Raw genomic sequence first — 15,062 nt, forward strand, 5'->3', positions numbered from 1 at the left:
AATAGAAACCAAAACATTATCTCATCATTATTTTGCATTTTGTGGGTGCTTCCTACACAAAAATTGATTGTTGGATTTTCACAATTACAATCATGAGTGAACTTTGAAACAACTTCACTGGATGTGACCAGCTTTGGGGAAACCTCCCAAATCTACAGTAACATGAAAGCAAAATACTGTGGATGCTGGAATCTGGAACAAAAACAGGATGCTTGAAAAACTAAGCAATCTGGCAGCATCTGTAGGTAAAGAAAACACCCTTTCCAGCATTCTCTGTTTCCTTTCCAAATCTGTGGCTTTTGAGGGTGTACAGAGATAAGCTTGATATAGCATAGTGTCCATGATTTGCCACAAAATCGACAGTCTTAACTGGGAAATATTAACATCTAGTTATCTTTTGACCTTGAATGCAGATGACCAGAGATGTGAGAGGGCCAAATACGGTGCAGCTTTCTCCATAATTTAGTAGTTATGCTGTGGGGTTCTGTATATTGTGTCTGCTGAAATAGTTAACATCCACTGGAGTAGCAGTGGTTCTGGAATTGGGGGAGAGAAATATCATCATGCTTTACTTGTGGTCATCCCCTAGGGGCTTCTGGAATTGCGAGATGGAATCCAGCTTAGCTGTTGTGTCCTCTCCATGCCCCATGTGATTGAATTTTCTGTTAGTAATGGCCAATTAGGGGCACCTACAGGGAGGTGGGAATTGGATCATTTCCATTGGAAGGGGAGAAAATAAGTAACAAAAATTACTAATGAAAATACGTGAGGTTAATGTCTAGGCCTTCATCTCCCTTTAATGATCAGTGTTTCTTTTAGTTTGAAATGGTTTGCTTTAAATCTGATTTTAACTTTTGGAAAATTTGGAAACTCCTTACATTTTTCAGAAGATTTGAAGCCTTTGAAATTGTATCTGACGTCCCACGTACTTGCCACACAACAGAAGTTGAGTAAGAGCATTACTCTTATCTCAAATGTATTCCATTTGTTTGGTTGTTAACACAGCAAACTGTTCAAAGCAGGTTAGGAGCAATGATTTTATTCCCCCTTTTCTCTATTTGTTCATGGGATTTGGTGTCACCAGCAAGCCACCTGCTTTGGCTTTAAGCACTGTAACTTCCTCCCTGTATCTCTGACTGCTCTATTTCAGGTGCTGCTTTAAATCCTGCATTGGAACAAGTTTCTGCCCTGGTATTTCCCTGTGTGACTTGATATCAGATGTTTGATAATGCTCTTGTGCATTGCAGAGGGATGTTGAACTAAATTAAAGGCAACATATAAAATGTAATAACAATCCAATCCTAATACAATAAAAAAGCTGTTGTTGGATCTGCGGTTCCAAATGTTTTCCACCACTGAGGATTTTCTCACCTCCTCTCTGGATATGTTGCAGATTAATTAACAAAGATTAATCGTTGTGATTAGTCAGTAACTTTGTTTTCATTGTATCATGCAACTTGAGTAGAAAGCAAAACTATTTTTCCGTTTAGCTGTCCCTATCTGTTCATCCCCCTAACCCACTTTGTAAATTTAAATATTCCCTTTAGGCTCAATTGCATGTGCCATATTGGTTTTGCTTATTCCTGGGGATATGATATTTGAGTGCATTTTTAGTCTTTCAATTTAACATAATTTTTATTTATAAACATCTTAATTCGCATATTGAGCATTTCATTGAAAGGATTTATCTTTTCATTCTCAGATTTGGGAATTGCATTTAGATCACAGTGTTTATTTGTAATTTCAACTTGCCTGTCCTATTTGTAGCAGTGATAGATTTAGAATTATGCATATGTGAAGGGAAGACTGTTAGGGTTGATTCCCCAGTCCATCTTTTCAGGAGATTGTTGTATTACATAAATGGCAACACTTGAAAAGCCTGTGGCCTATAGTTTTCATGGACTCTTGGATAAAAAAGGAAATGTAGTAACAAAAAAAAACATTAGTAATTTTAAGTTAATAGCATGCTGAATCTTTGTTCTGATTTGTTTTTAGTGCCTGGGGTTGTGATCAGAATGGGTGACAAGCCTCTCTGGGAGCAGATTGGAAGTGGCTTTGTACAACATTATTATCAAGTTTTTGATACAGACAGGAGCCAACTAGGATCGTTATATGTAAGTATGAACTGAGTCCTACCTACTCATTTGCCTTACATTTTCTTTGTGACATGATTTTTAAAAAATGGAGGCATTTTCAAATGTAACATTTCTGCATAAATACCTGGAAAGTAAGTGTAGCGTTGCAATTAAAAATTTAAACTGCTGTATTAAAGGATTTTATTGATGAAATTTATTTTCAAGTCAACCTTTGTTTCTTAGCAGACATTTTCAGTTGCAACACTGTTACTATCCTACGTTCATATGATTTAGTTCTGTGTTTGTGATCTTAGTGTGTAGCAATGTATTCCTGATAATTATAAATCATTTTTGTGCTTTTGGGTTATATAGTAAGTAATGTAATTAGCACAGTGCGGATTGTCAGATAATTTGAATTAAGTAACTTGAATTAAATAGAATACTTTTATATGGGAAAAGAAGACTTCTTGTCACTGGACAGCAATTGGACCCTTGCATTTAATGAGACTCAGGTTAAATTACACAGTTGGCAAATTATACAGCAAGTTTTATTCTATATTTGGCTTAATGTGCGCTTAATCTAGGCATATTTAGTGTTGATTCTTGGATAACAAGCAGTGTGTTTATTTTCTAAACTTAATCTCAATTTAAGCACAATGCCTCTTTCCAAAAAAAAGGTTAATTTCTCTACTTGCTACATATAAGAGGTCCTGGTTGTAAGTGACATTAGCATTTGATCCAGACCTGGGGCTTTCAGTGAATACATATTTTAATGCTGAATCAATTGCAAATTCACTAAAAGAACAATGTGATTATGAAAAACAATATATTTGATACACCTGATCTGTGGGTTGAATAATAATAGAGCTATTAGCTGTTTTGTGGCCTGGCCATTGATCTAATCAAGTGATTTTTATATCAGCTTGTTAACTATATTTAATTTTAAAATCAAGTGACTAATAACTGAAAAGCTTTATTTATTAGTATCACAAGTGGGTTTACGTTAACACTGCAATGAAGTCACTGTGAAAATCCCCTAGCTGCAACACCCTGGAAAAGGTTTAACTTGATTGTTACTCGATCATCATGCTACTTAAATCAGATTAATTTCCTAATTTTAGTCTCAGCTATCTGAAAGGACTTTCAGATATTGCAGGACTTTAGAAAGCAGGCGTCCCAGACCTTTGCTTAAATTTTGGAATCTTCTAGTATTCCATGGAGTGTTTTCTACTCTGAGTGACTGTTATTCTGAGAACTTTTTATGAGATTCATAAACATATTTAATTTATTGTGTGTATTTTTGCTTTAGATTGACGCATCATGCCTAAGTTGGGAAGGACAGCAGTTCCAAGGTAAAGCTGCCATTGTGGAAAAAATAATTGTAAGTATATTGTGATCAAATAATTATCCCTTGCTTATTCCTGGGGATATGATATTTGTATGCACTTTTAGTCTTTCATTTGTCTCTACTTTCTGCAATTCAAATGAGTTCCACTTGAAGCCTATTTTACTTCAACTTGAGACAATAAAGTTAATTTGAGACATTCCGGAAAGAAACTTGAGTTTTAGAAGTGCTTGAATTTATATGGATGTCATGAGGTGCAGGGGTGCAAAGAGGCGGATGAAATAAGAGAGCTGTCAGGACAACACACACTTATTTTAAGAGCTGGAGGAAGATCAGCAGTCAAATCTTCAGCTTCCTGTCAAGCTGGAACAACCTGGCAAGACAGTTTATGGTAATCTGGAGTAAAAGTCAGGTACAGGCTGTGAGTGTTCATCTTAAAGTGCCATTAATCAATTACTTCTAAACAAACAAAGGTCAATTTATATAGAATTATTCTCTTTTAACTGGACCACAAAACAATTTGCCATTACAAATTTCAGGCACTAGTTATTTGAAGTCAGCAGAATTGGACATTCTTATCATGTCTGTTCAGTTTAACTTCCCAATGTATAGACAAAGTGAAACATAGCAATAGGGGTCGCATTAATTAATTTTCATTATGTAAACTAGACATTGAACAAAAAATATCATTTAGTTTTTTTCGTAATTTTAATCTATTTCATAATGCTCAAGACGTAGAAAAATAAAGCAAGCCATGTTATCTATTAGGATAAATTCACTCTTCTGACCATCAATTCTCCAAATAGTTTACACTAAGCTGAAGATGAACACTCACTGGAACATTGCCTGTAAGGTACGGTGTGATGTATTTCTCGGCCAACAAGATTTCTGCAGAAGTTCTACTTGATAAATTATAGTTCAAAGACCTATCTGTACAGCCAGGAAGAAATACCTATTAAACAAATGGAATAGAAACTGACATACTCTGCTGATGCCTATCAGATTGAGGGATCTTCAGAGCTTGGGAATATTCCTATAGGATTTCCCCCATTAGCATATATTATCCTCACTTCTATTTGACTGTAATGCATCGCTTCTGACACTAAATGCTCAACTACAAAAGATGGAAAAGTAAAAAGCTATTAATTTAATATGGATCATATAAGGGCCATCGTGCTAAATGGGATAGATGGAGCAGATCAACTAAACTTAACTCAAGACTGAACATAGGGCACTGTGGGCCATCAGCAGCAGCAGAGTGGTACTCGACACAATCCGTAACCTCATGACCCGGCATAACCCTCACTCGAACTTTACCACCAAACCTGGTTCGCTGAAGAGTGCAGGAGGGCATTCCAGGAGCAGCAGCAGCTGCCGTACTAAAAATGAGGTGTCAACGTCATACCTTACAGGCAATGTCCCAGTGAGTGTTCATCTTAAGCTCAGTGTAAACTACTAAAAATGCCACACTAAAAATGAGGTGTCAACCTGATGAAGCTTAGGACTATTTGCACGCCAAACAGCATACGAAGCAACTAATAGACAGAGTTAAGCTTTTGCACAACATAAACATCAGATTTAAGCTCTGCGGTCTTGCCTCTTCCAGTTGTAGATGGTGGTGGACAATCAAACAATTAACTGAGGCTTTACAAATATCTCCACCCTCATCAATGGAGCAGTACAGTGCATCAGAGCGAAAGATAAAGCTGAAGGATTCACAACAATATTCAGCCATATGTGCCGAGTGAATGATCCATCCCTCCAGAAGCCTCTACCATCACAGATACTTGTCTTCAGTCAATTTAATTCACTGTACATAAAGAAACAACTGAAGGCACTGGATACCTCAAAGTTTATAGGTGCTGACAATATTCCGGCAACAGTACTGGAGACTTGTGATCCAGAATTTGCTGCGCCCCAAGTGCAGCTAAAACACTGGCATTACCCAGGCAATGTGGAAATTGCCCAGATGGGTTCTGTACACAAAATGCATGATAAACCCAGCTTGGCTAATTACCGCCCGACCAGTCTAATCTTGAGCATTAGTCAAATGAGGGAAGGGGTCATTATCGGTGCTTATCGAGCACTGCTTAAGGTGGTCTGTTTGGGTCCTATGAAGTCACTGAGCTTCTGACCTCATTACAGCCTTGGTTCAAACATGGAAAAAAGAGCTGAGTTGTGTTGAAAGTGAGCGCTTGAAATCAAGCAGAATTTGACTCAGTGTGGTATCAAGTATTCCTAGCAACACTGTGTCCAGTGGGAACTCTGCTGGTTGGAGTCATACCTGGCATAAAGGAAGATGGTTATGGTGGTTGGAGGTCAATCATCTCAGCTGCAAGGAATCACTGCTGGAGCTCCTCAGGGTAATGACTAGGCCCAACCATCTGCTTCATCAATGGTCAGAAGTGGTAATGTCCAGCACCATTTGTGACTCCACAGATAATGACTGCTGAAGGAAATCTGCATTAGTAGAGAAATGGTTTTGGGAAATTGATGGGATTAAACGTGGATAAATCTCCAGGTCCAGAACTAGAGATCATAGTTTGAGGATATGGGGTAAACCTTTTAGGACTGAGGTGAGGAGAAATTTCTTCACTCAGTGGATGGTGAACGTGTAGCATTCGCTACCACAGAATGTAATTGAGGCTAAAATGTGGTCTGATTTCAATAAGAAATTATTTGTAGCTGTAGGGACTAACGGGATCAAGGGATATGGGGGGTCAGGATATTGAATTCAATGATCAGGCATGATCAAAATGAACGGTAGAGCAGGCTCAAAGGGCTAAATGGGCTACTCCTGCTTCTAATTTCCATGTCCAAATGCAGTAAGACCTGGACAATACGCAGGCTTGGACTAACAAGCAGTAAGTAAATATCTGTGCCACACAAATGCCAGGAAATGACTATCTCAATGATCTTCACCCCTTGACATTCAGTGGCATTACCATCACTGAAACCCCCAGTCTCAACATCCTGGTGATTACCATTGACCAGAAACTGAATTGAACTAGCCTTATAAATATTGTGGCTGCATTGCAGATCAGAGGCTAGAAATCCTGCTGCGAGTAAATCACTTCCTGACTCTCCAAAGCTTGTCCGTCGTCCATTTGGAACAATTCAGGAGTGTGATGGAATGCATTCCACATGCCTGAATGATGCAACTCCAACAGCATTCAAGAAGCTCAACATCATTCAGGACAAAGCAGCCTGTTTAATTGGCATCCCTTCCACAAATATTCACTCCCTCCACCACCTGACAAACAGTGGCAGCAGTGATAATCATCTACAAAATGCACTGCAGAAATTCGCAAGATTCTTTAGGTAGCGGCTTCCAAATCCATGACGACTGCTATCTGGAAGCACTAGGGCAGCAGACACCACCATTTGAAAGTTCCCTCCAAGTTGCTCCCCATCTTGGCTTTAAAATACATCACCATTTCTTCACTGTACTGGGTCAAAATCCTGGAACTCCCTCCTGATTGGAGCTGTGAATTTACCAATACCACAGGATTTGCAGCGATTTAAGAAGGTAGCTCACTACCACCTCCTTAATAGCAACTAATAAATGCTGGCCTTGCCAATGATACCCATATCCCCCAAATTTAATATTAAAAAAAGAAACAAATGGAACTTTTCGAAACATAATTTCTAGCCTTCATTATCTTTTTAGCTTTTTAAGGCCACGTGCTGAAGTGTTCCACCCCTCAATGCCCTCACTGGCTTCCGTATTCATCTTCATTGAAGCAATGGATGAAACCTTTGAGCAGGGCAGGGTTTCTATTGACTGAAGCAAGTGACAAAATCTGATCATCTTGCACTTAGCTGTATAAATGCCTCATGATTTTTTTTTCTAAATACCATTTAAAATGAAATTTTGGGATGTGTTAATTTGATAAATATTCTATGCTATGTAGTTGTATCCCAAAACAAAAGATTGAACCTGTTATTATGGAAAGTCCTTTTAATTGAATGTGAAAGTAGCAGTCTGAGTTTTAAAAATGTTTCTCTGGTGTTAGAATGGTGACATCAGTGCAATATTTCATATGAATGTAATTTTAGTCTTACATAATTATACAGTATTTGTTGTATCTCATACAACGTTTGCTGAAAACGCTTCTGAAACTTCTCTTGAATACATTCCTGTATAGTATCGAGCAATTTTGGACATAAAATGCTTTTGCTGTAGTTTAAATAGTACTGTCCAAAAGGTTATAAACAGTAACTAATTGCCAAACACTTTAATTGCATTGAACTTTTGACAAAACAGAGTTATACATTGCTCTCTGACATTTTTGCATATTAAACATATTGCCTAGCTTGCAGAAGTAGGATTTTCAGACATTTGTTCACAGCTTGCCATGAACCATGATATCTTTCAGCTGATTAAATTGGAGTTCTTCTCAGCAGGTTTTATCTTTTTAAACATAGGGCCTTCCATTTCGTAAAATACAGCACAGCATAACTGCACAAGACCACCAACCCACTCCAGATAGTTGCATCCTGAGTATGGTAGTAGGACAACTTCAGGTAAGAGTGTTTCTGTTAATGGTCTTTGGGTTTTATTTCAATCTTTAACCCACGTTGTTGTTCAATGAGAATGTTTATTCTGTCTTGTACATCTGTTTCCTATATTGCAAAGAGAATGGTGCAATTTTTTAAAAAGTTTGCATTCACATGCATGGATTCATGTTAGAAAATTCAAGCAACGTTTCTGGAAAAGTTCATGAATAGCAATAAGGTCCAAAAGCATAATAATAAAACCTTCATTCATCTTTGAATTAAATTTCATGCTGTTAATTGTTAGTTATTGCAATAATCTTCTGAAATAAGTTTTAGAATTCTCTTGGTTTGAGCTCTTAACCCCCTGATGGACAGCCTGCTTCAAACCTCTGCCATTGCCATTCTGGAACTCTCTACTTTTCCTTTCTCACTTTGAGGAAGTGTGACCTCGCAGAAATGTGATATTCTGTAGTGGAGTATTTAGTGTGCCAACAAATTTCAATCAAACAGAAAGTTTAGTGGCAGATGGCAAACTCAAGTTACAGCTCTTATTCAGGTGACAAATGTTTCTGCACAAGCAAGAAATGGTGTTTAAAAGTGACAGGTGATCTGTATTAACTTGCTCTGCACCACCATTGAATATACAGCTGTACTGAAAAAGTTGATTTGTGGACTTTCTGTGTGTATGAAAGGACTGGTAGCTGTGAGTGCTATGATGGAACTACAATCTGTCATGGTGATGAAATTTATTTTTTTGAACTCCACTAGGTTATTTTTCAATATTACAGACAGTTGAGGTTTGGGAATAGAATAAGATAATGCCATGTGCTCTGAAGCCATTTCTACTGGATTCAATGAGATAGTATTCAAAATGAAGAGGAGTCTAAACAGAGTGGTCCGGGGGAAAAAGTGCTCCCACTTGTGAAACGATTGAGAACAAGAGGGCATAGAATTAACATAATTGGCAAAATAAGTAAAAATGATGAGACAAAAAGTTCCACTCAGTGAGTGGCTAACGTCTGGAATTCATTAGCTGAGATTACGATGGAGGCAGGTTAAATCAAAGTATTCAGAAGGGCTGTTATTTGAAAAGGAAGAATATTCAGGATCACAAGGAGATGATGAGCAAATGGCACTAAATGAATTGCTCGTTTGGAGTGCTGACTCAGTGGGATGAATGAGCTCTTTCTGTGCTGTAATAATTTTGTGGAATGCGCTAATCTTTCATAGTCTGGTAGATTTCTGTGTCCCATTCATGCATTATTGTCATAAAGGCCTTTGAATAGTTGTTTGCTGAGTGTCTTATTTTCAAAATGTAATAAAAATTGCAATAAAAGAGTGTAGAAGTGTATCTTACCAATGGCATTAAAGTGAACTGTGCAATGATCACACAGTATGCATCAAACATAGCCATATCACGTTGGAGCAGGAGCATTGCAGACAAGGTTCAGAAAGGACTGAGTTGAAAACAAAAATCATAGATGAATCAACTGAGTTCAACCAAGTAGAGGTGGATAAATAAATTTAACTTCCTCAGGACCCTGTCAATTCATGGAACAGAACTCTGCCATGAGTCAGAAATGACCCAACTTAATACCCTACAAATGTGCAATAAGGAAAACCAGGAAGATTCAAAGGAAAATTGTATTTGGGAAAACTGGAGGACAAAGCACCGAACGGTTTGCAACTACAAAACTGAGGAAGTCTGTCTTAGCAAGTGAACTTTGCTTGGTGTAGGAGATCTGACGGGAAGAAACAATTGGTTGTGTGAGAGAGTGGATTTGGGAAGTAGGCAGCAGTGGCTATTTCGGTACAGTTGCATGAATGGACTGCTGCAGTGTTAACTTAGAGTATGCAGGATACCGCCATCTTTTCAGACCATTGTTATTAGTGATGATTAGCAAATGATGCAACTTCTGAATAACCAAGGAGATAAAATGGCCTCCTTCTGCCCTGTAGGAATCATAGAATATCATAAAATCCCTACAGGGCAGAAGGAGGCCATTTGGCCCATCAAGTCTACACTGACCACAATCCCACCCAGGCCCTATCCCTATGACCCTACTTATTTACCTTACTAATCCCTCTGACACTAATAGGCAATTTAGCGTGTCCAATCTACCTAACCTGCATATCTTTGGACTGTGGGAGGAAACTGGAGCACCCGGAGGAAACTCACGCAAACAGCATCATTTATTATTACTTTGTGGCTCAATTAGACTTTTGTAATTGCTATGTCACTGTTGAGGGAAGCTATAAGTTACATGTTGGAAATAATTTAGATGTACCATGAATGATTAATTTGTGCACTATGCCAAATATAATGTTTTTGTCATGGTACGTTTTTGATCTGGCCGGTGAAGCTTTTAAGTAGAATTCAAAGAATGAACTGCTGGTAGGTTGTTTCTGAAGTGGTTTGTGTTCCTTGATTAAAATAGCAAACCAGGCTGTTTGAATTGTTTCTTTCTGGATCATTTCATAATAAAGAATTTGTTATTATTTTGCTTTAGTTTTTAAATTTTGTGTGAAGTAAAGTTGATTTTGTGCCATGGTCTCTTGGCCAGGCACAGGCTACTTTGAACTCAGTAGGTAAATAATCATAGAACTTATGGAGCAAGAGCTATTTGGAATGATAACACCTGTGTATTTTAACGACTGCACTCTATTCTAATCATGTTTTCTTGCCTTAGTATCCTTCTACTTTTTCAAACACCAATTTTAATGCGGTTCCAATCTCTGCCTCATTAGATGCTCATGTTTGTGGTATAGCCTGAGTTCCACCAGAGCTTATCAGCTTCTGTTTGCTGATAATTCTAGAACATTTTATTGTGACTCCTTGTACTGAAGGAATCCATGTCCGTGTACAGCAAGACCTAGATAACATTCAAACTTAAGGTGATATGTGGCAAGTAACTTTGGCACCATATAAGTACAGACAATGACCATCTCTAACAAAAAATAATTGAACCATTCCCTTTGACATTCAGTGGCATTGCTTATGCTTAATTCCCCCACTGTCAACATCCTGGGAGGTACCATGAACTGAAACTGTACAGGACCAGCTTGAGGCTGGGAATTTTGTGTCACTCCTTGACTTCCCAAAGCATCGACAAAACACAAGTTAGGAATGTGATGGAATACTCCCCACTTGCCTGGATGAGTGCAGCTCCAATAACGTGCAAGAAGCTTGACACCATCCAAGTCAAAGCTGTCCCCTTAATTAACATGTGCATCATTTTAAATATTCACTTCCTTCACTGCTGCACAGTAGAAGCAGTATGTACCATCTACAAAATGTGCTGCAGCAACAGGAGGCTTTTTCAAAAGCATCTTCCAAATCACAGCCTCTACCACCAGAAAGGACAAGGGCAGCAGATGCATGGGAACACTGCTACTTGCAAGCTTCCCTCCAAACTACTCACCATGTTAACTTGGAACTATGTTGCCATTCCTTCACTGTCACTGGGTCAAACTCCTGGAACTCCTTTCCTAAAGACACTTGAGTGTATCTACACGCGATGAACTGCAGTGGGCTACTACCACCACTTTGAGGGGACTTGGCAATGGGCAATAAATGCTGGCCAAACCGGTGACATTTACATCCAATGAAAGATAGGAAAAGTCATGTTTAATAATCCACTGTGTGAGAAGAGTTCTAAATTTACCTCTTTTTGTTGGAATAATAATAGGTCTATTTTCTCCATTTAATTTCTGACTAGTAGAAATCTCCTTTGGTGTTCAGCATCGAGCAAAATCATGTAATTCATTTATGAAAAGTTTATTGGATTTCTTATAAACTTCTAGTTATAAAATAAGCCCCAGCTTCTTGAATTTTTTTTTGAGAGTATAATCTCTTATTACTGGTATTATTCGAATGAATCTTGACTGCGGTGTTTCCTTGACTGGAGTATCCTTGTAATAAGATGCCCAGAACTGCAGACACCATTCTCAAGTGTGATTTAATCAATGTTCTAACCAATGTAATATAATTTCCTTGCTTTTATGTTCAATGCACCCAAATGGAAAACACAAATGATTTTGCCTTTTTATAATCTTCTAAGTGTGTTATTTCCTTTCAACAAATTACACCTGTACCAAGAGATGGTTCTTTTCTTGCACATATTGCAAACGTGCATACATAGAATGATGTTGCCTTCCTTTGACTTAATGTTTGCAACAGGTCAGCTACTCAACTGATATTGTACTATAATTTTATCTTGTGCTTGTTAATCACCACTTAAAAAAAAACTTGACCTTTTCAATTAAAATAGCAGAAATTGTAGAAGATAGAAAGAATTCAGGGGCAGAGTGAGAGAATTGGCCAGGCGCAGCAGGGAAAATTCAGTCACAAATCCTCACCAGCATCTTAAAACCATATGCATGTAGTATCAAATCCGTGGCCATTTGTATTAGCTCAGTGTGAATACTATGAATAATACTTCAAAATATATTTGGGGTTTGTAGAGGGCAAAGTCATAAACCTGTTAGTTTTTGAAATTGAATGCAGGAATATAAAATCAAACTTGGTAACCATTTGTTATTTCATCTTTTGCCCAGGCAGATGACGACCAAGTTATAGGCTTTCAACAAACATTTTTGTTGAAATGCCTTAGTGATACCTGGGTGTGTACCAATGAGGTCTTCAGGCTAGCGCTTCACAACTTTTAAAAAATGAACACCTCTCTCCTCTCTCTGTCTTTCCTCCTTCCCAGTAAGGATTACTTTTTGCAGTTTTGCATGTGTGTGGCCTTTGCAGGACAAAACCCATATGAGTTTTTCTTGTCTTGCCTATTGCATTAAATTTTAATGATTTTGTCGTTTGCTCAATTCTTTGAATATAACTGAATAGAATTTGGACCTACAGTGTGCAAAGTATAAACCTTGGATGTGTATTCGTACTGTGTCGGTTTAATACCATTGCTTCACTCAATTCTTTCCAGTTCAGCTAACTTGCAAGTGTTTTTTTGTGTATGGTTGCTGACTGTGTTGATTAGAATGGTGATATTTTGCACGAATCTGAACCTTGTTCTTAAATAAACTGCTGTGTAAGTATACTTATTCATGCATGATGAGAGATTTTGCAGACATGCAACAATGTAATATGAATCATACATAAAAGAGTGCAGTTATCGATTAATCAAAAAATAATAGTAAAAAAAGTGCTGTTTGTAAAATATCAGATATTGTCCACAATGGCTTTGAGTTTGTCTTTTATGATGCAACCTGAAGTTGTGCCCATTTTGATAATGTCAAGGGGCACATAAATATTCTTTCAATCTCATCAGAATATGAACAAACTTTGAATTTACACCAATCAGTTTTGGCAGTCATACTTTTATTCTCGAGTTGTGCGCATCACTGGAAGCCCCACATTTATTTATTGCCATCCCTAATTGTCCTGGAGGTAATGTAATGGCGAACTACTGTAGTTCACGTGGTGAAGATACTCCCACAGTACTGAAAAGCAGGGAGTGGAAGTTGATAGTGTGTGATTAAGGAATGGCTATATATTTCCATAACAAAATTGTGTGAGAATTGGGCAGGAACTTCACAGTAGTATGCTCTTTCATTTGCTGCCCTTGTCCATCAAGGAGACAGTGGGAGCAAGTTTGAGAAGTGCTATTAAGGAAGCCTTGGATGAGTTGCATACAGTACATTTTGTAGGTGGGACACATGACAGCCATGGTGTGCTGGTGGTAAAGGAATTGAATGTTAAGGTGTAGATGGGCTGCCAATCAAATGGCTATCTGGTGTTGAGCTTCTTGTGTGTTGTTGGAGATGCACTCATCCAGACAAGTGGCAAGAATCCCAATATACTCCTGACTTTCTCCTTGTACATCGTGAGACTCTTTGCGGAGCTAGGAGGTGAGTCACTTCCGTGGAACACGTAGCCTCTGCCTGCTCTTATAGCCTTTATTTTTGGTTGAATTTCTGGTCAGTGACGATGCCATTGAATGTCATGGGGAGGTGGTTAGACTTTCTCCTTGTTGGAGTCTGATTCTTAAAATATTTCAACTCATTTCAACTATAAAACGTAATGGGAGCTTTTCAATTTTTAATGTGATTTATTCTTTGTGATAAAAGAATATTTAAATAAATTAATGTTTCAGGTGAGGATACGTTTCATTAAAATGCTTTGAAAATTGCAATTAAAAGATGAGATTAAATGATTTTGCTTGCCATACCTGAAAAACTGGTCTCGGTGATGAAACTATTACCCAAACAAGCATGTTTGGAAGATTCTGTCATTTTAGTCCAAGACGTGGTCGGTTTTGTGGATGGAGATTTGTTCATATGGAAGGTTTGATGGGCAGGCATAAAAGACAGAAGATTTGGCCATGTTGTAATTACAAATGTTTTGCCTTTTAATGCCTAAAATTTCATGCTTTTTTTAATCCACTTAATTAGATTGTCCCCAATTTATAGGAACATAAGAGTAGGCCATTCAGCCCATCGATCCTGCTGTGTCATTCATTTATGTTTTGACTGATAATCTACTGCAATGCCACTATTTCCATGTATTTTGATGCCATTAGTCTTCAGAAATCTGTCAATTCCTATCTTGAATATGCTAAATTATTGGGTTTCCACAGCCCTTTGGTGTAGAGAATGCCCAAGGTTCACATGCTCTAAGTGAAGAAATTCCTCCTTGTCTCAGTCTTCTTAAATTTATGGATCTGGGCAAGAATACAAAGAAAACACCAGACCTGTATATAAAATTTATACTGAATTCGCCTTCTATGCATTTCATCCATGAAAATCATTACCCATTTGGAAACATTGGAAAGCATTAACTATGTAAAAGAAACACAATATCAACAGCAATTTGCAGTGCCAGCAGTAATTCTATCTTGACAGTGGATACCAGTTGTTACAAAACTTAACATATGCATCAACTTGTATATCAATGACTTACTGGTATTAATGTAATGGTGTTGGCTTCAGAGCCAGTTGGTCATATGTATTTCAGACCTGTCCAAAGTTTATCTGTTTTTCTTCAATTATTTCTCCTCATTTCTTCAGCTTATCCAGGGTAGAGTTGCCATGAGTGCCAGATGTTCTCCAGTAACATACCAAAATAAAGATTTTCATGTATAAGTTTTGAAGTTGAATTAGGTGACCGATTTAAGAGACCATTGTAG

General features: G+C 37.8%; 1 protein-coding gene across 3 annotated transcripts in view; it reads left to right on the plus strand.

Moving 5' to 3' along the window:
• nutf2 (nuclear transport factor 2) overlaps positions 1 to 15,062 on the plus strand; it is a 52,274-nt gene that overhangs the window by 21,700 nt on the left and 15,512 nt on the right. For 2 of the 3 annotated variants that reach the window (XM_080187076.1, XM_080187077.1), the window contains exons 2-4: positions 1,996 to 2,114; positions 3,385 to 3,456; positions 7,849 to 7,947. In XM_080187076.1, coding sequence (XP_080043202.1) covers positions 2,016 to 2,114; positions 3,385 to 3,456; positions 7,849 to 7,947 — 270 coding nt within the window. In that variant the 5' untranslated portion in view covers positions 1,996 to 2,015. Of the gene's footprint in view, positions 1 to 1,995; positions 2,115 to 3,384; positions 3,457 to 7,848; positions 7,948 to 12,477; positions 12,632 to 15,062 lie in introns of all 3 variants that reach the window. The other variant, XM_080187078.1, reaches the window with a different exon arrangement.

Source organism: Carcharhinus amblyrhynchos, chromosome 4, assembly GCF_965287045.1.
Source record: "Carcharhinus amblyrhynchos chromosome 4, sCarAmb.v2.hapA, whole genome shotgun sequence".
Taxonomy (NCBI): domain Eukaryota; kingdom Metazoa; phylum Chordata; class Chondrichthyes; order Carcharhiniformes; family Carcharhinidae; genus Carcharhinus; species Carcharhinus amblyrhynchos.